At 49.5% G+C, this 23,775-nt stretch overlaps 2 protein-coding genes across 2 annotated transcripts in view; one reads left to right on the top strand and one right to left on the bottom strand.

Annotated features, from left to right (window-relative positions):
- Nucleotides 1-6,295: 6,295 nt before the first annotated feature.
- GPN1 (GPN-loop GTPase 1) lies at nt 6,296-13,580 on the bottom strand. The gene is made up of 14 exons (XM_073557804.1): nt 13,397-13,580; nt 13,186-13,279; nt 10,630-10,669; nt 9,688-9,754; nt 9,579-9,616; nt 9,430-9,508; nt 9,260-9,354; nt 9,141-9,186; nt 8,906-9,052; nt 8,749-8,831; nt 8,635-8,674; nt 7,182-7,275; nt 6,952-7,059; nt 6,296-6,602 (listed from the first exon to the last, which is right to left on the bottom strand). The coding sequence occupies exons 1-14, from the start codon at nt 13,472-13,474 to the stop codon at nt 6,517-6,519; spliced, it is 1,095 nt and encodes a 364-aa protein (XP_073413905.1). The 5' UTR covers nt 13,475-13,580; the 3' UTR covers nt 6,296-6,516.
- A 55-nt stretch (nt 13,581-13,635) lies between these two features.
- The window catches only part of LOC141065362 (probable G-protein coupled receptor 139), a 51,846-nt gene continuing 41,706 nt past the window's right edge, over nt 13,636-23,775 (top strand). Inside the window, exon 1 of the mRNA XM_073557805.1 lies at nt 13,636-13,727. The gene's annotated coding sequence lies outside the window, so the exon portion shown is untranslated. The remainder of the gene's footprint in view (nt 13,728-23,775) is intronic.

Below are 23,775 nucleotides of genomic sequence, written 5' to 3' on the forward strand. Positions count from 1 at the left end.
CAATATACATGGCCCCTTCCCAAGCCATTAATATCAGCCTGCAGCTGTCTGCCTAACCTTTGCTGGTTCGATTTCATAGGGGGACCCTATGTCAATTTTTTTTTCTGGGGTTCCCCTGTAAAATAGCCAGTAAAGGCTAAGCAAACAGCTGTGAGCTGATATTAATAGCCTAGAAACCTTTATGGCTGTTGGCTCCTTCCCAGATTATCAGGCCTTAGCTGCCGGCTTTCCCTCTGCTGGTTATGAAAATTATGCGGAGCCCAAACAATTGTTTTTTTTTAAATTGCGTTTCACGCAGATTTCGTGTGTTGTCTTTAACTCTGTACCGTTTTTATTAATGAGGGTATCTGGCTGACACCTGTTCACTACTAAACCTCAGGCTTGGTGTGGGTGTATGTACAGGGTGGGCCATTTATATGGATACACCTAAATAAAATGGGAATGGTTGGTGACCCAGATCGGCACGCTGAATTTGCAGAATGGACAAAACAAAAATTGGAACAGGACCCTCAGTTTACACAGAACATTATGTTCAGTGATGAGGCAGACTCTTTTGGGTGGGCCGTTTATATGGATACACCTAAATGGGAATGGTGACCGTTTACTTGCATTTAAATCTGCTGCAATGACCCCGGCACTGCGTTCACCAGACATCAACACAGTTTCTACCTGCTCCTCACGTGTTAACCTCTGCGACATGTCAATGGCTGTTATCAAAGAGAAACTTGTAAATAACTCATGAAAGAATAACGTTACATTAAAACTAAGCACAACTTTGTTTTTCTTGTGAAATTCTCAATAAGTTTGATCTGTCACATGACCCTCTTCCCTTTGAAAAAAATACAGTTGGATCCAAAATGGCCGACTTCAAAATGGCCGCCATGGTCACCACCCATCTTGAAAAGTTTCCCCCCCTCCCTTATACTAATGTGCCACAAACAGGAAGTTGATATCTCCAACCATTCCCATTGCATTTAAGTGTACCCATATACAGTTAGGTCCATATATATTTGGACAGACAACATTTTTCTAATTTTGGTTCTAGACATTACCACAATGAATTTTAAACAAAACAATTCAGCTGCAGTTGAAGTTCAGACTTTCCGCTTTCATTTGAGGGTGTCCACATTAAAATAGGATGAAGGGTTTAGGAGTTTCAGCTCGTTAACATGTGCCACCCTGTTTTTAAAGGGTCCAAAAGTAATTGGACAGATTAAATAAAATGTTAATTTCTAGTACTTGGCTGAAAACCCTTTGTTGGCAATGACTGCCTGAAGTCTTGGACTCATGGACATCACCAGACGCTGTGTCTCCTCCTTTTTGATGCTCTGCCAGGCCTTCACTGCGGTGGTTTTCAGGCCTTCACTGCGGTGGTTTTCAGTTGCTGTTTGGTTGTGGGCCTTTCTGTCTGAAGTTTAGTCTTTAACAAGTGAAATGCTCCATTGGGTTGAGATCCGGTGACTGACTTGGCCATTCAAGAATATTCCACTTCTTTGCTGTAATAAACTCCTGGGTTGCTTTGGCTTCATGTTTTGGGTCATTGTCCATCTGTAGTATGAAACGACGACCAATCAGTTTGGCTGCATTTGGCTGGATCTGAGCACACAGTATGGTTCTGAACACCTCAGAATTCATTCGGCTGCTTCTGCCCTGTGTCACATCATCAATAAACACTAGTGACCCAGTGCCACTGGCAGCCATGCATGCCCAAGCCCTCACACTGCCTCCGCTGTGTTTTACAGATGATGTGGTATGCTTTGGACCATGAGCTGTACCACGCCTTCGCCATACTTTTCTCTTTCCGTCATTCTGGTAGAGGTTGATCTTGGTTTCATCTGTCCAAAGAATGTTCTTCCAGAACTGTGCTGGCTTTTTTAGATTTTTTTTTAGCAAAGTCCAGTCTAGCCTTTTGATTCTTGATGCTTATGAGTGGCTTGCACCGTGCAGTGAACCCTCTGTATTTACTTTCATGCAGTCTTCTCTTTATGGTAGATTTGGATATTGATACGCCTGCCTCCTGGAGAGTGTTGGTCACTTGGTTGGCTGTTGTGAAGGAGTTTCTCTTCACCATGGAGACTATTCTGCGATCATCCACCACTGTTGTCTTCCGTGGTCGCCCAGGTCTTTTTGCATTGAGGAGTTCACCAGTGCTTTCTTTCTTTCTCAGGATGTACCAAACTGTAGACTTTGCCGCTCCTAATGTTGTAGCAATTTCTCGGATGGGTTTTTTCTGTTTTTGCAGCTTACGGATGGCTTGTTTCACCTGCATGGAGAGCTCCTTTGACCGCATGTTTCCTTTACAGCAAAACCTTCCAAATGCAAGCACCACACCTCAAATCAACGCCAGGCCTTTTATCTGTTTGAGAATGACACAACGAAGGGATTGCCCACACCTGTCCATGAAATAGCCTTGGAGTCAACTGTCCAATTACTTTTGGTCCCTTTAAAAACAGGGTGGCACATGTTAAGGAGCTGAAACTTCTAAACCCTTCATCCAGTGTTAATGTGGATACCCTCAAATGAAAGCTGAAAGTCTGAACTTCAACTGCATCTGAATTGTTTTGTTTAAAATTCATTGTGGTAACGTCTAGAACCAAAACTAGAAAAATCTTGTCTCTGTCCAAATATATATGGACCTGACTGTATATGGCCCACCGTTTGTGTGTAAACATTACATACTGGAACATGGTATGTAATGATAATATGGTCTTCAATGGAGGTTGAACGAGGAAATGACAATTTTTTTTTTCAATAATATCTTTATTTAGCTTATAAATCCGCATCAAAACTGTGCTTTCTGCCAAGAGAGGCAGAATCCGTGCAGAAATTTCCACAGGCAAATCTGCAACGTGAGCACATAGCCTAAGAGTTAGCAGAGGAAATTGCAGAACCACTAGCCAGAATCTTTGAAAAACCTTGGAGAAGAGAAGTCCCAGAAGATTTGAGACTGGTTGTCCCGATCTTCAAAAAAGGAAAGACGACTAAGCCAGGAAATTACAGGCCAGTGCGCCTTACTTCTATACCAGGAGAGATCTGTGAACAAATTATTAAACAGCATGTATGCAAGTATACAGTAATTAACCAGAGCCAGCAGGGGTTTGTAGCAAACAAGTCATGCCAGACTAATCTAATTTCCTTCTATGATGGAATCGCTGACAGGGTGGATCAGAGAAATGCGGTATACAGTATATCGCAACTTCAGCAAAGCATTTAATAAAATCCTTTACTATCCTTATTGAAAAAATGACCAAGTATGGGATTGACAAGGCTACGGTTCGGCGGATACATGACTGGCTCAGTGATCGTACTCAAGGAGTGATAATCAATGGTTGCACATCCAGTTCGAAAAATGTTACAAGTGGGGTCCACAAGGCTCTGTCCTGGCCTCGGTGTTGTTCAACATTTTTATAAATGGTCTAAATAAGAGAACTGAATGTAAACTAATCAAATTTGCAGATGATGTAAAGCTAGGAGGGATAGCTAACACTAAGGGCCCCGTCACACACAGCAAGATCGCTGATTTTGTGACGCATCAGTGATCTCGCTGTGTGTGACATCCATCAGTGACCGCCCCCCCCACCAGGTATCGCTGATCGTGCAGGATCATCCTGGGCCATTTTTTGATCATCGGTCTCCCGCTGGCCAGCACGCAGCGATGCGTGTGGCAGCGGGAGACCCAACGATCAGCGACGCTGGTATCTAGGGTAAACAGCGGGTAACTAAGAGCCACACGGATCTTGGATACCCACTGTTTACCCTAGATACCAGCTTGCTCGCTGGTCCTGATCGCTGGTGAGTCTGTGTCCCACCGATCCCATCCATGTCGGATCGCTGGGACATCGTTGTGTGTAACGGGGCCTTAACAGAATTCAGTGGGATCTTCATAAGCTTGAACAATGGGTAGTGACTCACAGAATGGTATTTAACAGGGAGAAATGCAAGATTCTACATCTGGGCAAGAAATACAAAAATTACATCTACAGAATGGGACAAATAGAAATAAGAAACAGCACGTGTGATAAAGACTTGGGTATACCAATAGATCACAGACTGCACATGAGTCAACAGTGTGATGCAGCAGCAAAAAAGAGAAGCATAGAGCCTAGATCAGGGTTCCCCAACTCCAGTCCTCCAACAGGTCATGTTTTCAGGATTTCCTTAGTATTGCTCAGGTGATAATTGTATCACCTGTACAATACAAGGGAAATCCTGAAAACATGACCTGTTGGTGGGCCTTGAGGACCGGAGTTGGGGAACCCTGATCTAGATCACATGCAGTAATTATCCCCCTCTACTCCTCCTTGGTCAGGCCCAATCTGGATACTGTGTCCAGTCTTGGGCGCCACATTTTAAGAAGACATTGAAAAACTGGAGCAAGTTCTGAGAAGAGCGACCAGAATGGTGACCGACTGTAAACCCTGTCTTATGAGGAACGGTTACAGGATATGGGAATGTTTAGTTTGCAGAAGAGAAGACTGAGAGGAGACTTAATAGCTGTCTACAAATATCTCAAGGGCTGTCACATTGTAGAAGGATCAACTTTATTCTCATTTGCACAAGGAAAGACTAGAAGCAATGGGATGAAACTGAATGGGAGGAGACACAGATTAGATATTAGAAAAAACTTGACAGTGAGGGTGATCAATGAGTGGAACAGGCTGCCACGGGAAGTGGAGAGTTCTCCTTCAATGGAAGTCTTCACACAGAGGCTGGACAGACATCTGACTGGGATGATTTAGTTTGATGTAAGAACCCTGGAGATCTCTACCAACTATAACATTCTATCAATTGCACTTTTTTTCCCCAATGTGGCCACGGTTTATTTGTTTAGCATATTTGCACTTTTCGTGCAGATGTCTTGCAGGGTCTACTGAAGTCTTATTTTTGTTGCGATTCTTCTCCATCGTAGCTGAAGTTTTAACCCTTAAAATAAAATAACCTTTGTGTGTCATGGAGCAGCATTCAGTGTAAGCATCTCACACACCAGGTGAAAGAGGGAGCAGAGCTGCCGGGAATGGCATCATATACACTAACAGCTCAGGCTCGTCGCAGCAGCGCCAGGATCTAGTACTTTCATCCCACTTTAATTTAGGTCCTCATTAACCCTTTTGCGACCTGCACCGTACTAGTACGGTGCATGTTGTGTCTCCCCCTTGGCTGTGGGCTCCGGCGGTGAGCCCACATCTTTTATGGCACATGTCAGCTGACATGTGCCCGGAACAGCCACGGGTGGAATCTCGATCCACCCGTTGCTATTAACCCGTTAAATGCTGCTGTCAATCTCCCACAGCAGCATTTAACGTGCTGGAAATTTGCACATTGGTGACCTCCCTGACGTGATCGCAGGTCACCGATGGGTGGGCCCAGTGGATGGCGCTCACAGCAAGTGAGGTATTCTGCTACATACAGGTGATCTGATCATCGCCTATATGTAGCAGTGCCGAGCTACCATGGAGACTATTGAAGCATGCCAAAAGTAAAAAAAAAAAAAAAAGTTTTAAATATGAAAGTTCAGATCACCCCCCTTTCAAAATAAAATAAAGATCACGCATACACAGATTAGGTATCGCCGCGTTCAGAATCGCCCGATCTATCAATAAAAAAAGGATTAACCTGATCGCTAAACGGCGCAGTGAAAAAAAAAAAAAAAAAAGTCAAAACACCAGAATTACGTTTTTTTGGTCGCCGCGACATTGCATTAAAATGCAAAGTGGACGATCAAAAGAACATATCTGTATCACTAAGAATGTCAGCAGCTCGGCGCCCAAAAAATAATCCCTCACCCAACATCACAAAAAATGGAGACGCTACGGCTCTTGGAAGATGGCGCAATTTTTTCTCACCACTTGGATAAAAGACCTGTCCGGTGTCTGTGAGGTGGGAATGACCCGGAGAATCATCAGGGCAGCGTCAGCAGTGACCCGAGCAAAGAAGCCACACAGAAGACCAGGGCCGGATTTCACCGCACTTCTGGACTGTGCGCCAGCGGCCTCCATCGCTCTGTATGCACACGCATTTGCACGTCTGCTTTGATGCGGCTGCACAGAAGGAGGTGGGGTATAATGAGGAGTCCGCTACTGCCCGAGGGCCTCTACCATGACTGCGCGCACTTCCCAGGGTCCTGTATAGGTAGGAGATAGTACAGGGCTCCCATTACAGCTGCACGCCGTCTCAGAGGTCGGGGGAGGAGCTGCAGTGTCAGGGACCGGACGGACGCGGGGCAGGACCCTTCGCGGACGGGTGCACCGCTCTGACAGGCGGCAGCAATATTGCCTCTGAATGATGAAACGTGACGATAAATAACAAAACCTGATCTATTATACAACATCACACCCAAAAATAAAACTTCACCCAGAAGAGTGGGAACTGGTCACAGGACAGGACCCATCCCCCCCACGGTGGCCGGTCACAGCACAGGACCCATCCCCCCACGGTGGCCGGTCACAGCACAGGACCCATCCCCCCCACTGAGAGGCGGCACTCTGCCGGTCACGTGCCCGCGCTCCTCCTCGTCCGTCACTTGGTCACCTTCTCCCGGTACTTGCTGTGCGTTTGCTGCAGGAAGCTCTGGAAGGCCGGCTCCTCCAGTCTGGACTCCGCCACTGCCAATAGGAAAGGTGGAGACATAAGAGCAGCTGCCGCAGCAGCCAATCACAGCAAAGCTAGGACTTTTCAACTGCAGCATATGAATTGAAAGTTGCGCTCTGATTGGGTGTTATATGCAACAAGTTTCACCTCCACAACACGTGACAGTGGAGCACCTATGGCCGACACGTTCACTTCATCAGTCACCTCATCCCAACAGCCATCTCGTAAAGACCACCCCGACTCCTGAACTTCAGCATCCTCCTCCTCCCCCTAATGACCTTTGCCAAGAGGAGCCCGGAACAAGCAGTGGTCTCTGACCATCCTCCTCCTCCCCCCAGAGCAGAAGTAGATGTGGCCTCTCACCCGAGTGATCAATGTCATCTGTGTCGCTGTCCTCCGCTTCTTCATCATCCTCCATGTTCCCCCGAGTGAGGATCAGATCTGACGGCCCCGCAGCTGCTTCACCCAGACCTGAGAGTGAGAGAAAAGCCATTACCCTGAGGATTACCGAGAGCCGAGGCATCAGTCACGACCTCACAATGTCCCCTCAAAGCTCAGTCACACCGGTCACCTGCCCCCTCCATATTTCCTACCTCCTGATGGAAGTCCTGGGTCCAGAGGCACAGATCCCATGTCCCGACGCAGCCGATCCAACTGCTCCTGCTGCTCCATCTGCTTCTCCTCCTCCTGTAGGCCAGGACAACACTGGGATCGGATACCATCTAAGGGCTCCGACATCTCTCTCCCCTTCAGCCCCCCACCCTCTACATGGATCAGGAAACATTTCTTCCCCCCCACCACATGTGGGATCCGGCACCAGTCATTCCCCCCCACCACATGTGGGATCCGGCACCAGTCATTCCCCCCCACCACATGTGGGATCCGGCACCAGTCATTCCCCCTCACCACATGTGGGATCCGGCACCAGTCATTCCCCCCCACCACATGTGGGATCCGGCACCAGTCATTCCCCCCCACCACATGTGGGATCCGGCACCAGTCATTCCCCCCCACCACATGTGGGATCCGGCACCAATCATTCCCCCCCACCACATGTGGGATCCGGCACCAGTCATTCCCCCCCACCACATGTGGGATCCGGCACCAGTCATTCCCCCCCACCACATGTGGGATCCGGCACCAGTCATTCCCCCCCACCACATGTGGGATCCGGCACCAGTCATTCCCCCCCCCCCCCACATGTGGGATCCGGCACCAGTCATTCCCCCCCACCACATGTGGGATCCGGCACCAGTCATTCCCCCCCCCCCACCACATGTGGGATCAGGCACCAGTCATTCCCCCCCCCCCCACCACATGTGGGATCAGGCACCAGTCATTCCCCCCCACCACATGTGGGATCAGGCACCAGTCATTCCCCCCCCCACCACATGTGGGATCAGGCACCAGTCATTCCCCCCCACCACATGTGGATCAGACACCATTCATTCCCCCCACATGTGGATCAGACACTACTCACCCCCCTCATGTGGGATCAGGCACCATTTCTCTGTGTCTACACTCATGATGGAATCTATTAATACTTTTTAATCCAATACGTTTGCAAGCTGGATCATTCCCTCACTTCATTTCTACAATTGTTTCCTTGCAGATCCGTGCCTCCTGTGATGCCTAGCTGGGGGGAGCTGGTTAAGCTTTTTCTATCATTTCTCTACCCCCTGCCCTCTTTCGTGGAAAAGGCACCATTAATTGCCCACCCCAACCATTCCCCCCACCTCTCTACATGGATCAGGCACCATTCCCCCCCCCCCCCACTTTCCTACATGGATCAGGCACCATTCCCCCCCCCCCCCCCACTTTCCTACATGGATCAGGAACCATTTACCCCCCCGATGTGGATCAGGCACCATTTATTCCCCTCCCCCACACACGTGGATCAGGAACCATTCATTACCATCTCCCACACATGTGGACCAGGCACCACTCCCCCCCCCACATGGATCAGGCACCATCCCCCCCTCTACATGGATCAGGCACCATCCCCCCCCCCGTGGATCAGACAGCTCTTAGGCTCCCAAGACTCACCGCAGCCTGGCGGAGGCGCTCATACTCAGGCCGGAACTCTCTATGGAGGAGAAGAGTGTGTTATGAGTAAGGCACAGGGCATGGACGCCTCCCTCACTGCAGACGCCTCCTCACCTTTCATACTCCTCTGCTGCCTCCGAGACCTTCACAAAGAAGTCGTCCATCCCAGCGCCGGTCACAGCAGAGACCCCTACCACCTATAGACAAAGGAGAGTGGTGTGAGGGGGTTCTGATACACGCGGTGCGAGGCCGCAGATGGGGCACACGTTACCCGCAGGGCGTTGTAGAACTCGTCCAGGACCAGGCTCATGGAGCGGGTCAGATTACTGACGTACGACGTCTCCTGGTTCAGAGCGTCCTGGAAACTCTCAAAATCCTGCATCCACTCCACGGCAAAGCTGTGATCGATGATGTCCGTCTGCAGGAAAGGAGAGGATTATTGCCCGAGCCCTCCGATCACTCCTGTCTGCACTGCCCTTGTGGTCGGGGCCTCGGCCTGGACGCACCTTGTTCATGACGACGATGAACGGCAGCTTGGTCTTGTACATGATGCTGTAAGAGAAGACGTGTCACGCTGGCGGCACAGGACTGTCCCCCCCTCCCCTCCCTCCAGACAGTCACCCACCTGCAGGCATACAGCATGTTGGACATGAAGGTAACAGGGTTGGTACTGCGGGACGTGTCCATGACGTAGACCACCACCGATGGGAAGGAAGACGCCTGCGGTGAGAAGATGGAGGAGACTCAACCTTCCTGCACTGATTGATGTAGCGGACCGCACGTTCCGCTACTCACCAGCGCCTCGGTGATGATGGACCCTGAGGCCGACCATGTGAACACCTCAATCTGTCCCGGCGTGTCTATCAGGACATACCTGTGGAGGTCGAGAGGAACAGTCAGTCTGGCTCACCCCCACTGACCAGCGAAGGGCCGCAGATACTTACTGACAGTTCTCCTGCCTCTTCTCTATGAACTTCACCACCTGCAGAGGAAGGAAGAAGGTGAGTGAGGCGCGGGGGCGGCCACTGGCCACAGGACTGTGCCAACACTCACCTGATCAAACCGCGTGGCAAACAGATTAAGGGATGTGACGATGCCGCCATTGGGTCCAAGTCCATATCTGATGGTGGGGCTCAGGATCGCCGACAACAAGCAGAGATCAAAGTGCCCACCAGCCGAGCCCACAGCGATACCGGTACGGCCCCCAGCGACAAAGCCCACGGCGAAACCGGTACACCCCCCAGTGACAAAGCCCACGGCGAAACCGGTACACCCCCCAGTGACAAAGCCCACGGCGATATCGGTACACCACCCCAGCGACAAAGCCCACGGCGATATCGGTACGCCCCGAAGCGACAAAGCCCACGGCGATACCGGTACTCCCCCCACAGACAAAGCCCACGGCGATACCGGTACACCCCCCCCAGCGACAAAGCCCATGGCGATACCGGTACACCCCCCCCCAGCGACAAAGCCCATGGCGATACCGGTATACCCCCCAGCGACAAAGCCCACGGCGATACCGGTACACGTCCCCCAGAGGCAAAGCCCACGGCGATACCGATACAGCCCCCCAGTGACAAAGCCCACGGCGATACCGGTACGCCCCGAAGCGACAAAGCCCACGGCGATACCGGTACGCCCCGAAGCGACAAAGCCCACGGCGATACCGGTACGCCCCGAAGCGACAAAGCCCACGGCGATACCGATACAGCCCCCAGTGACAAAACCCATGGCGATACCGGTACACCCCCCCAGCGACAAAACCCACGGCGATACCGGTACACCCCCCCCAGCGACAAAACCCACGGCGATACCGGTACTCCCCCCAGCGACAAAGCCCACGGCGATACCGGTACGCCCCGAAGCGACAAAGCACACGGCGATACCGGTACACCCCCCCAAGCGACAGAGCCCACGGCGATACAGGTACGCCGCCCCCAGCAACCGAGCAGAGCCCACAGCGATACACGTCCACCCCTATGAGAAGGATACTGCTTCATCACCTCCTTGTATTTAACTGTGTCCCGAATATCTGTGGAGGGGAACACACCACACACATTATAGGGGAGGGGGGGGGGGGGGGGGGGGACACACACCGCACATTATAGGGGAGGGGGGGGGACACACACCGCACATTATAGGGGAGGGGGGGGGACACACACCGCACATTATAGGGGAGGGGGGGGGGGACACACACCGCACATTATAGGGGAGGGGGGGGACACACACCGCACATTATAGGGGAGGGGGGGGACACACACCGCACATTATAGGGGAGGGGGGGGACACACACCGCACATTATAGGGGAGGGGGGGGACACACACCGCACATTATAGGGGAGGGGGGGGACACACACCGCACATTATAGGGGAGGGGGGGGACACACACCGCACATTATAGGGGAGGGGGGGGACACACACCGCACATTATAGGGGAGGGGGGGGACACACACCGCACATTATAGGGGAGGGGGGGACACACACCGCACATTATAGGGGAGGGGGGGGACACACACCGCACATTATAGTGGAGGGGGGGGGACACACACCGCACATTATAGGGGAGGGGGGGGGGGACACACACCGCACATTATAGGGGAGGGGGGGGGACACACACCGCACATTATAGGGGAGGGGGGGGACACACACCGCACATTATAGGGGAGGGGGGGGACACACACCGCACATTATAGGGGAGGGGGGGGACACACACCGCACATTATAGGGGAGGGGGGGGACACACACCGCACATTATAGGGGAGGGGGGGGACACACACCGCACATTATAGGGGAGGGGGGGGACACACACCGCACATTATAGGGGAGGGGGGGGACACACACCGCACATTATAGGGGAGGGGGGGGACACACACCGCACATTATAGGGGAGGGGGGGGACACACACCGCACATTATAGGGGAGGGGGGGGACACACACCGCACATTATAGGGGAGGGGGGGGACACACACCGCACATTATAGGGGAGGGGGGGGACACACACCGCACATTATAGGGGAGGGGGGGGACACACACCGCACATTATAGGGGAGGGGGGGGACACACACCGCACATTATAGTGGAGGGGGGGGGACACACACCGCACATTATAGGGGAGGGGGGGGGGGACACACACCGCACATTATAGGGGAGGGGGGGGGACACACACGGCACATTATAGGGGAGGGAGACACACACGGCACATTATAGGGGAGGGAGACACACACGGCACATTATAGGGGAGGGAGACACACACGGCACATTATAGGGGAGGGGGGGGACACACGGCACATTATAGGGGAGGGGGGGGACACACGGCACATTATAGGGGAGGGGGGGGGACACACGGCACATTATAGGGGAGGGGGGGTACACACCGCACATTATAGGGGGGGGGGGGACACACACCGCACATTATAGGGGAGGGGGGGGACACACGGCACATTATAGGGGAGGGGGGGGACACACGGCACATTATAGGGGAGGGGGGGGACACACGGCACATTATAGGGGAGGGGGGGGACACACGGCACATTATAGGGGAGGGGGGTACACACCGCACATTATAGGGGAGGGGGGGTACACACCGCACATTATAGGGGAGGGGGGGACACACCGCACATTATAGGGGAGGGGGGGACACACCGCACATTATAGGGGAGGGGGGGACACACCGCACATTATAGGGGAGGGGGGGTACACACCGCACATTATAGGGGAGGGGGGGACACACCGCACATTATAGGGGAGGGGGGGACACACCGCACATTATAGGGGAGGGGGGGACACACCGCACATTATAGGGGAGGGGGGGACACACCGCACATTATAGGGGAGGGGGGGACACACCGCACATTATAGGGGAGGGGGGACACACCGCACATTATAGGGGAGGGGGGGACACACCGCACATTATAGGGGAGGGGGGGACACACCGCACATTATAGGGGAGGGGGGGACACACCGCACATTATAGGGGAGGGGCACATTATAGGGGGGGGGTACACACCGCACATTATAGGGGAGGGGGGGTACACACCGCACATTATAGGGGAGGGGGGGACACACCGCACATTATAGGGGAGGGGGGGACACACCGCACATTATAGGGGAGGGGGGGTACACACCGCACATTATAGGGGAGGGGGGGACACACCGCACATTATAGGGGGGGGGGGGGACACACCGCACATTATAGGGGAGGGGGGGACACACCGCACATTATAGGGGAGGGGGGGACACACCGCACATTATAGGGGAGGGGGGGACACACCGCACATTATAGGGGAGGGGGGACACACCGCACATTATAGGGGAGGGGGGACACACCGCACATTATAGGGGAGGGGGGGGGACACACCGCACATTATAGGGGAGGGGGGGGGACACACCGCACATTATAGGGGAGGGGCACATTATAGGGGGGGGGACACACCGCACATTATAGGGGAGGGGGGGACACACCGCACATTATAGGGGAGGGGGGGACACACCGCACATTATAGGGGAGGGGGGGACACACCGCACATTATGGGGGGGGAGGTCTTGTACCTATGTTGGCAGGGAAGGGGATCTCGTGCACAGCCGGGTCCAGGTTGATGATGTACGGGGGTCTGTTCTTCTCATGTAAATAGGACGTCAATCTCTAAGGATGAAAACAGAAGATATTAGAGGACGGAGAGCGCCCCCCATGACCATTCTTTACAAAGTGACAGGATCCTGCCCCCATGCAGACATCTCCCCGTTCCCGTCACACACGGACCTGCACGAGCGTCGTCTTCCCGGAGCCGGCCATCCCCAGCACCACCATACACAGCGGAGCAGCGCCGCCGGCCGCCATCTTACTGCTCCCGCCTCTGCCACCATAGAGAGCCCTGTTCAGACTAGAGCGGCCGCGCCGTCACCGTGGAGACCGCCGGCCCCTGGTCTCTGATTGGATGCCGTCTCTGTACTCTGTCAATAACTTTATTAGCAGCGAGCAGCTAAGATACAGGGGGCGGGGAAAAAGCGGGTGACGTCAGCGCGGTGATGGCGGCAAACAAAGAACGATCGAAAGGCGCTTAATCCAAATGTACAGGAGCCCCGAGCCCAATGTAAGTGTATGGAGACCGGAGCCCAATGTAAGTGTATGGAGACCGGAGCCCAATGTAAGTGTATGGAGACCGGAGCCCCGAGCCCAATGTAAGTGTATGGAGACCGGAGCACCGAGCCCAATGTAAGTGTATGAGAGACCGGAGCCCCGAGCCCAATGTAAGTGTATGGAGACCGGAGCCCCGAGCCCAATGTAAGTGTATGGAGACCGGAGCCCAATGTAAGTGTATGGAGACCGGAGCACCGAGCCCAATGTAAGTGTATGAGAGACAGGAGCCCCGAGCCCAATGTAAATGTATGAGAGACCGGAGCCCAATGTAAGTGTATGGAGACTGGAGCCCCGAGCCCAATGTAAGTGTATGGAGACCGGAGCACCGAGCCCAATGTAAGTGTATGGAGACTGGAGCCCCGAGCCCAATGTAAGTGTATGAGAGACAGGAGCCCCGAGCCCAATGTAAGTGTATGAGAGACCGGAGCCCAATGTAAGTGTATGGAGACTGGAGCCCCGAGCCCAATGTAAGTGTATGGAGACCGGAGCCCCGAGCCCAATGTAAGTGTATGAGAGACCGGAGCCCCGAGCCCAATGTAAGTGTATGAGAGACAGGAGCCCCGAGCCCAATGTAAGTGTATGAGAGACAGGAGCCCCGAGCCCAATGTAAGTGTATGAGAGACAGGAGCCCCGAGCCCAATGTAAGTGTATGAGAGACAGGAGCCCCGAGCCCAATGTAAGTGTATGAGAGACAGGAGCCCCGAGCCCAATGTAAGTGTATGAGAGACAGGAGCCCCGAGCCCAATGTAAGTGTATGAGAGACAGGAGCCCCGAGCCCAATGTAAGTGTATGAGAGACAGGAGCCCCGAGCCCAATGTAAGTGTATGAGAGACTGGAGCCCCGAGCCCAATGTAAGTGTATGAGAGACCGGAGCCCCGAGCCCAATGTAAGTGTATGGAGACCGGAGCCCCGAGCCCAATGTAAGTGTATGAGAGACAGGAGCCCCGAGCCCAATGTAAGTGTATGAGAGACTGCAGCCCCGAGCCCAATGTAAGTGTATGGAGACCGGAGCCCCGAGCCCAATGTAAGTGTATGAGAGACCGGAGCGCCGAGCCCAATGCAAGTGTATGGAGACCGGAGCCCCGAGCCCAATGTAAGTGTATGGAGACCGGAGCCCCGAGCCCAATGTAAGTGTATGGAGACCGGAGCCCCGAGCCCAATGTAAGTGTATGGAGACCGGAGCCCCGAGCCCAATGTAAGTGTATGGAGACCGGAGCCCCGAGCCCAATGTAAGTGTCATTGTAACATTTACCCACCCTAGCCGCCATGTGGAGTGTGACACATCAGCAGACACATCAGGGACTTTTAGGGTATGTTTCCATGGTCAGGATTGCCGGCGCTTTGGATACAATGGAAGCCCCCTCTGCCCAAAGCGCTTCCCCCTGTTGTACGCGCGGTGATTCTAGATGTGTTCATTGAACAGATGCGCAATCACCACATCCTGTCCATAGCGTGTCCACCAGATAAACAGACGTGCTGCGGTCTATAAAGATGCGCCGCATGTCCGGGTTTGTGGGTCCGTCACCCGCGTATTAGGACGCAGAGTGGAGACGGGATTTCTTAGAATCCCATCCGCTATGCTGTAACATCTGGACGCTGTGGCTGTACGCAGCGTCCAATCCGCAGCTAATCCTGGTTAACATTAATTATTTAATCTTAAAGGGCCATTGCGTCTCCAATACTGTTATTGCCTATGCAGTGAGTGGCTGGGCTGCCAAAAATTAGGATGCACCCCAATACCCCTTTCACGAGAGGTCCAGGAGGGGCTCCTGAAAAAATGTTCCCATAATAAGAAAGTGTCTCACTCCTACTGTTTGCCTATGCATTGAATGCCGGGCCTGTTACACGCACCCCAATAACCCTTGGAATCGACGTCCTGGATGGCCACATGAAGCCAAAGTTCTCATTTTTACTTTTTTTTTTTTTTTTACTGCGATAGTTTGCCCGTGAAGTGAATGCAAGGCCTGGCCCACATTTGCACGCACCACAGTCCCCCTTGCAAGAAACGTGGAGGAAGGCCTCAAAAAAATTTCCCATTACAAAGGATCGGGTCTCCTTTAGGAACAAACTTTTCCCCCTGGAGGGTAGATGTCAACATAGTGTGTAAACTAACGGGTATCATAAATACCATGGAAAACAATAATGTGGTTTCCTACACATTTGCTTCGGGGAAGGTGCAGGTCTTTAGCATAAATATGGTGGACGAGTCGTTGGATGAAGTGATCAGGGAAATGGGCATGGTGATGGTGGGAATGGGAACGTACAGGATTAATAACAGGGGGGCTATGGGAGGTCTGAGATCGAGGATCCAGCCAACAATGATTAGTCGAGCTCCTGAAAATCCTTCCATCCTGCATTTGTGGCCTCATAATTGCAACATACCTGTCAGCATTTGTGACACCTGGATGCCAAGGACCCCGGTGGATAAGACTCTGCCCACAAACAGCAACCTCGTACGCCTTCAGAGTCCTCCCGGATGGAGAAAGAAAAATGTTGTGAAGAAGAAACGGAGAGTGGTGGTCATGGGGGATTCCCTGTTGAGAGGAGCAGAGGCCGCTATCTGCAGACCGGATATAACTTCAAGAGAAATGTGCTGTCTTCCAGGTGCAAAAATTAAAGATGTGTCTGACAGGATATCAGGACTCTTCAGACCTACAGATGACTACCCATTCCTGCTACTACATGTGGGGACAAATGACACCGCAAGAAACGACCTGGAAACCATCTGCAGAGACTTTGAAGACTTAGGCAAGAAAGTGAAAGAACTGGGAGCGCAGGTGGTCTTCTCTTCCATCCTCCCAGTGGATGGCCATGGAACAAGGAGGTGGAATAAGATTCTGCAGGTGAACAACTGGCTACGTCGATGGTGCCGTCAGCAAGGATTTGAATTTCTGGATCACGGAGTGAATTACCTATACGATGGACTACTTGCTAGAGATGGGGTGCACCTTACGAAGACTGGAAAGCATGTATTTGGAAGTCGCCTTGCTATACTTGTAAGGAGAGCTTTAAACTAGAACAATGTGGGAAGGGAAGCAAAAGACCAGAAAAAGCCATACACCTGACAAATGCTATTGAGAACTCTGCTATTAGAAGTGGAAAGGAAGAACAGAGACAAAAGAATCTAAATAACAAAAATATTGGAGGAAGAGAAACCAATCACAAACTAAAATGTTTCTATACTAATGCACAAAGCATGGGCAACAAACAAGGCGAATTGGAACTACTAACACAGGAAAAGAAATATGATGTTATTGGAATCACTGAGACTTGGTGGGACGATACACATGATTGGAATACAAGGCTATAAGGATACAACTTATTTGCTAGAAACAGACTTGATAAACGGAGGAGGGGGTGTCGCATTGTATGTTAGAAACGCATATAACTGCACAGAGATCCAAGCTTCAGAGACTGGGAGTTCTGAGGAAACTGTTTGGGTAAGAATACAAGGACAGAACAATGGAAAGGACACCATTGTAGGCATTTACTACAGGCCGCCTGTGCAAGCTGAAGATATGGATGAACTCTTTATGCATCAGATGGCCAAGTTCTTCTAAAAATATGACATAGTTGTCATGGGAGATTTCAACTATCCTGAAATTTGTTGGGAATCTCTCTCAGGCAAAACTAACAGGTCAAGGAAATTCTTATCCTCTCTTGCTGACAACTTTTATCTTCCAAAAGGTAGGGGAGAAAACAAGGGGAACTGCTACCTTGGATCTAATCCTTATAAACAGGGAGGAAATGGTTGAGGTAAAAGTGGCTGGGACCCTAGGAGGTAGCGACCATGCTATTTTAGAATTTTGGATAACTAGAGGAGGAAGACCTGTGAAGACTCAGACGTCAAGGTTAGATTTCAGAAAGGCAGATTTTAAGGAACTCAGAAAGAGAATTGGAGGGATCCAATGGCTGGATATCCTTAAGGACAAAAATGTCCAGGAAGGATGGGAAATCTTGAAAAATGAAATTCTCAAAGCACAATTGTTAACAATTCCGAACAGAGGGAAGAATAGGAAGCATTTAAGGAAACCAGGATGGATGAACACAGAACTTAAGCACATGCTAAAAAGGAAGAAAGAAATGTTTATAAAATGGAAAGAGGGAGGCATATCTAAAGAAGAATATAATGCTGTCTGCAGAACCTGCAGGGCACAAATCAGATTATCTAAAGCTGACAATGAATTGAGGCTTGTAAGAGATGTCAAAAGCAATAATAAAGGATTTTGGGGATATGTCAAAAGTAAAAGAAAAGTCAAAGATGCTATAGGATTTTTACAGGATGAAAATGATGAAATGGTAAGACCGGATGTTGAGAAGACCGAACTTTTAAATTTCTATTTTGCATCTGTTATCTCTCAAAAAGGAAATGTAACATCAACTGTTCTTCACTGTCCTATTAAGGGAATAGAAGAATCCAGGATATCTATAAACAGAAAGATAGTGAGGAAACACTTAGCTAACCTAAATGAATTCAAGTCTCCAGGTCCAGATGAATTACACCCCAGAGTACTGAAGGAGATAGCAGAAGAAATTTTGGAACCCCTCTCCATAATTTTTGAAAATTCTTGGAGAACAGAAGTCCCAGAAGACTGGAGAAGAGCAAATGTTGTTCCTATCTTCAAATAGGGGAAGAAGGTGGACCCAGGGAACTATAGGCCGGTGAGTCTGACTTGTATACCAGGAAAGATCTTTGAACACATTATTAACCCCTTCCTGCCATCCGACGTACTATCCCGTCCACGGTACCCGGGCCCTTATGACCGGGGACGGGATAGTACGTCGGCGTGATCAGCGGCGCCCACGTGGTGAGCGCCGCTGATCGCGGCCGGGTGTCAGCTGATTATCACAGCTGACACCCGGCACAATGTGTCAGGGGCGGTCACGGACCGCCCCCGACACGTTAACCCCTTGCACACCGCGATCAAACACGATCGCGGTGTACCGGGGGTTAAAGGGAAGCATCGGCAGGGAGGGGGCTCCCTCCGTGCTTCCCTGAGCCCCCCACGGCAGCGCAATGTGCAGCGCTGCTGCGGGGGACTCCCTTCCTCCAGGCCCCCGAAGACAAGATGGCGACGGGGGCCTGCGGAAGCTGGCTTCCTCAGTGCCTGCAAAGCGCAGGCATAAGGAAGCCTTCTGCAGTGCCTGTGTCAGATCGCTGATCTGTCACAGTGATCTGTGATGTGACAGATCAGCGATCTGTCACAGGACAGTGATGTCCCACCTGGGACTATTTAATAAAGTAAAAAAAAAAATAAAAAAAAGTGTAAAAATAATTTAAAAAAAATCGCCAAATTAGAAAAAAAAAAAAAAAAAAAAATATTCCCCCAATAAATCCATTTTTTGGAAATAATAAAAAAACAATAAAAGTACACATATTAGGTATCGCCGTGTCCGTAACGACCCGCCCTATAAAACTGTCCCATTAGTTAACCCCTTTAGCGAACCCCTTAAAAAATAAAAAAAAACGAAGCAAAAAATGATTTATTATCATACCGCCAAACAAAAAGTGTAATAACGCGCGATCAAAAAGACGCATATAAATATCCATGGTACCGCTGAAAACGTCATCTTGTCCCGCAAAAAACGAGCCGCCACACAGCATCATCAGCGAAAAAATAAAAGTTATAGCTCACTGAATAAAGCGATGCAAAAATAATTATTTTTTATATAAAATAGTTTTCATTGCATAAAACCGACAAAAACATAAAAAAAGACCTAAATGAGGTATCGCTGTAACCGTACTGACCCGAAGAATAAAACCGCTTTATCAATTTTACCGCACGCGGAACCCCCCCGAAAAGAAATTCATGAAACGCTGGTTTTTGTTCATTCTGCGTCCCAAAAATCGGAATAAAAAGCGATCAAAAAATTTCACGTGCCCGAAAATGGTACCAATAAAAACATCAACTTGTCCCGCAAAAAATAAGACCTCACATGACTCGGTGGGTCAAAATATGGAAAAATTATAGCTCTCAATATGTGGTGATGCAAAAACTATTTTTACAATAAAAAGCGTCTTTTAGCGTGCGACAGCCGCCAAAAATAAAAACCGCCATAAATAGTAAATCAAACCCCCCGTTATCACCCCCTTAGTTAGGGAAAAATAATAAAATTAAAAAAATGTATTTATTTCCATTAGGGCTAGGGGTGTGTTGGGGTAGGGTTAGGGCTAGGATTAGGGTTAGGGCTGAGATTAGGGTTAGGGGTGTGTTGGGGTTCGGGTTGGAGTTAGAATTGGGGGTTTCCACTGTTTGGGCACATCAGGGGCTCTCCAAATGCAACATGGCGTCTGATCTCAATTCCAGCCAATTCTGAGTTGAAAAAGTCAAATGGTGCTCCTTCCCTTCCAAGCTCTGCTATGCGCCCAAACAGTGTTTTACCCCCACATGTAGGGTGTCAGCCTACTCAGGACAAATTGCAAAACAATTTTTGGGGTCCAATTTCTCCTGTTACCCTTAGGAAAATAAAAAATTGGGGGCAAAAATATCATTTTTGTGGAAAAAAATGATTTTTTTATTTTCACGTCCGAGTGTTATAAACTTCTGTGAAGCACTTGGGGGTTCAAAGTGCTCACCACACATCTAGATAAGTTCCGTGGGGGGTCTAGTGTCCAAAATGAGGTCACTTGTGGGGAGTTTCAATAGTTTAGGTACATCAGGGGCTCTCCAAACGCACATGACACCCGCAGACCATTCCATCAAAGTCTGCATTCCAAAACGTCACTGCTTCCCTTCCGAGCCCCGACGTGTGTCCATACAGTAGTTTTCTCCCACATATGGGGTGTCAGCGTACTCAGGACAAATTGGACAACAACTTTTGGGGTCCAATTTCTCCTGTTACCCTTGGGAAAATGAAAAAATTGGGGACTAATTGATCATGTTTGTGGAAAAAATACGATTTTTTTATTTTCATGCCCTGGCATTATAAACTTCTGTGAAGCCCTTGGGGGTTCAAAGTGCTCACCTCACATCTAGATACGTTCCTTAGTGGGTCTAGATTTCAAAATGGGGTCATTTGTGGGGGGTTTCCACTGTTTAGGTACATTAGGGGCTCTCCAAAGGCAACATGACACCCGCAGACCATTCCATCAAAGTCTGCATTCCAAAACGTCACTACTTCCCTTCCGAGCCCCGACGTGTGCCCATACAGTAGTTTTCTCCCACATATGGGGTATCGGCATACTCAGGACAAATTGGACAACAACTTTTGGGGTCCAATTTCTCCTGGTACCCTTGGGAAAATAAAAAAATGGTGATTAAAAGATCATGTTTGTGGAAAAAATACGAATTTTTTATTTTCACGCCCGGGTGTTATAAACTTCTGTGAAGCACTGGGGGGGTCAAAGTGCTCACCACACATCTAGATAAGTTCCTTAGGGGGTCTAGTTTCCAAAATGGTGTCATTTGTGGGGGGGTTCCACTGTTTTGGTACATCAGGAGTTTTCCAAACGCGACATGGTGTCCGATCTCAATTCCAGCCCAAAACGTCAAATGGCGCTGCTTCCCTTCCGAGCTCTGCCATGCGCCCAAATAGTGGTTTACCCCCACATGTGGGGTATCAGCGTACTCAGGACAAATTGCACAATAACTTTTAGGGTCCTGTTACCCTTGGAAAAATAAGAATTGAGGGTGAAAAGATCATTTTTGTGGAAAAAATATGATTTTTTAATTGTATGGCTTTATGTTATAAACTTCTGTAAAGCCCTTGTGGGTTCAAAGTTCTCACCACATATCTAGATAAGTTCCTTGGGGGGTCTAGTTTCCAAAATGGGGTCACTTGTAAGGGGTTTCCACTGTTTAGGTACATCAGGGACTCTCCAAACGTGACATGGCGTCCAATCTGTATTCCAGCCAATTTTGCATTGAAAAAGTCAAACGGCGCTCCTTCCATTCTGAGCTCTGCCATGCGCCGAAACAGTCGTTCCCCCCCCCACATATCAGGTATCTGCGTACTCAGGACAAATTGCACAATAACTTTTGCAGTTCAATTTCTCCTGTTACCCTTGGTAAAATAAAATTGAACCTGAAGTATTTTTTTTATGAAAAAAAGTTAGATGTTCATTTTTTTTTAAATATTCAAAAAAATTCCTGTGACGCACCTAAAGGGTTAATAAACTTCTTGAATGTGGTTTTGAGCACCTTAAGGGGTGCAGTTTTTAGAATGGTGTCACTTTTGGGTATTTTCTATCATATAGACCCCTCAAAGTGGCTTCAAATGTGATGTGGTCCTAAAAATAAAATGGTGTTGTAAAAATGAGAAATCGCTGGTCAACTTTTAACCCTTATAACTTCCTAACAAAAAAAAATTTTGGTTCCAAAATTGTGCTGATGTAAAGTAAACATGTGGGAAATGTTAGTTATCAAGTTTTTTGTGTGCCGTATCTCTGTGATTTAAGGGCATAAAAATTCAAAGTTGGAAAATCGCGAAATTTTCAAAATTTTCGCCAAATTTCTGTTTTTCTCACAAATAAACGCAAGTTATTTGAATGAAATTTTACCACTAACATGAAGTACAATATGTCACGAGAAAACAATGTCAGAATCACCGGGATCCATGGAAGCGTTCCAGAGTTATGACCTCATAAAGGTACAGTGGTCAGAATTGTAAAAATTGGCCCGGTCATGAACGTGCAAACCACCCTTGGGGGTGAAGGGGTTAAACAACATGTATGTCAGTACCTGGATAAGAATGAAGTGATTAACCAGAGTCAGCATGGGTTTGTAACTAATAAGTCATGTCAGACTAACTTAATTTCCTTCTATGACGGTATCACTGATTGGGTGGATCAAGGAAATGCTGTAGATATAGTATATCTTGACTTCAGCAAAGCATTTGACAAAGTCTCTCATACAATCCTTATTGAAAAAATGACTAAGTATGGAATGGACAAGGCAACTGTGGATTCATAACTGGCTTAGTGATCGGACCCAAAGAATGGTCGTAAATGGCTGCACATCCAGTTGGAAGAATGTCTCAAGTGGGGTACCACAGGGCTCTGTCCTGGGCCCTGTATTGTTCAACATCTTTATCAACGATTTAGATGAAGGAATTGAGGGTTAACTGATTAAATTTGCTGATGACACAAAGCTAGGAGGGATAGCTAATACTAGAGAAGAGAGAGAGAGAGGATTCAAACAGATATAAATAAACTGGAGCAGTGGGCAGCAACTAACAGAATGGTTTTTAACGGAAAAATGCAAAGTACTACATCTGGGCAATAAAAATGAAAAAAGCATATACAGAATGGGAGGAATAGGGCTAAGTGACAGCACATGTGAAAAAGACTTGGGTATACTAATAGATCACAGACTGAATATGAGTCAACAGTGTGATGCAGCAGCAAGAAAGGCAAATGCAATTCTAGGATGTAGTAACAGAAGCATACAGTCTAGATCACGTGACGTCATTATTTCCCTCTACTCCTCTTTGGTCAGACCTCATCTGGAATATTGTGTCCAGTTTTGGGCGCCACATTTTAAAAAAGACATCAACAAACTGGAGCAAGTTCAGAAAAGAGCGACTAGAATGGTGACCGGTCTGCAAACCCTGTCTTATGAGGAAAGGTTGCAGGATTTGGGAATGTTTAGCTTGCAGAAGAGAAGACTTAATAGCGGTCTCCAAATATCTCAAGGGCTGTCACATTGTAGAAGGATCAACTTTATTCTCATTTGCACAAGGAAAGACTAGAAGCAATGGGATGAAACTGAATGGGAGGAGACACAGATTAGATATTAGAAAAAACTTTTTGACAGAGTGATCAATGAGTGGAACAGGCTGCCACGAGAGGTGGTGAGTTCTCCTTCAATGGAAGTCTTCAAACAGAGGCTGGACAGACATCTGTCTGGGATGATTTAGCGAATCCTGCTTTGAGCAGGGGGTTGGACTAGATGGCCCAGGAGGTCCCTTCCAACCCTACCATTCTATGATTCTAGTTCTGGTGAGCTGAAAGCCGGGGGAACCGGAGCGGGCGGCAGAGCCTGCACGAGGCGGCGGCCATC

Source organism: Dendrobates tinctorius, unplaced genomic scaffold (assembly GCF_039654945.1).
Source record: "Dendrobates tinctorius isolate UK_male_01 unplaced genomic scaffold, ASM3965494v1 ptg000251l, whole genome shotgun sequence".
NCBI classification, from domain to species: domain Eukaryota; kingdom Metazoa; phylum Chordata; class Amphibia; order Anura; family Dendrobatidae; genus Dendrobates; species Dendrobates tinctorius.

What these genes read in the sequence shown, in the direction of transcription:
- GPN1 (XM_073557804.1), bottom strand. Translation starts at nt 13,474, where the DNA reads ATGGCGGCCGGCGGCGCTGCTCCGCTGTGTATGGTGGTGCTGGGGATG. An exon ending in AAGAGGCAGGAGAACTGTCA is followed by an intron (nt 9,509 to 9,578) that starts GTAAGTATCTGC and finishes CGACCTCCACAG; the next exon opens with GTATGTCCTGATAGACACGC. An exon ending in GCAGCAGAGGAGTATGAAAG is followed by an intron (nt 8,675 to 8,748) that starts GTGAGGAGGCGT and finishes TCTCCTCCATAG; the next exon opens with AGAGTTCCGGCCTGAGTATG.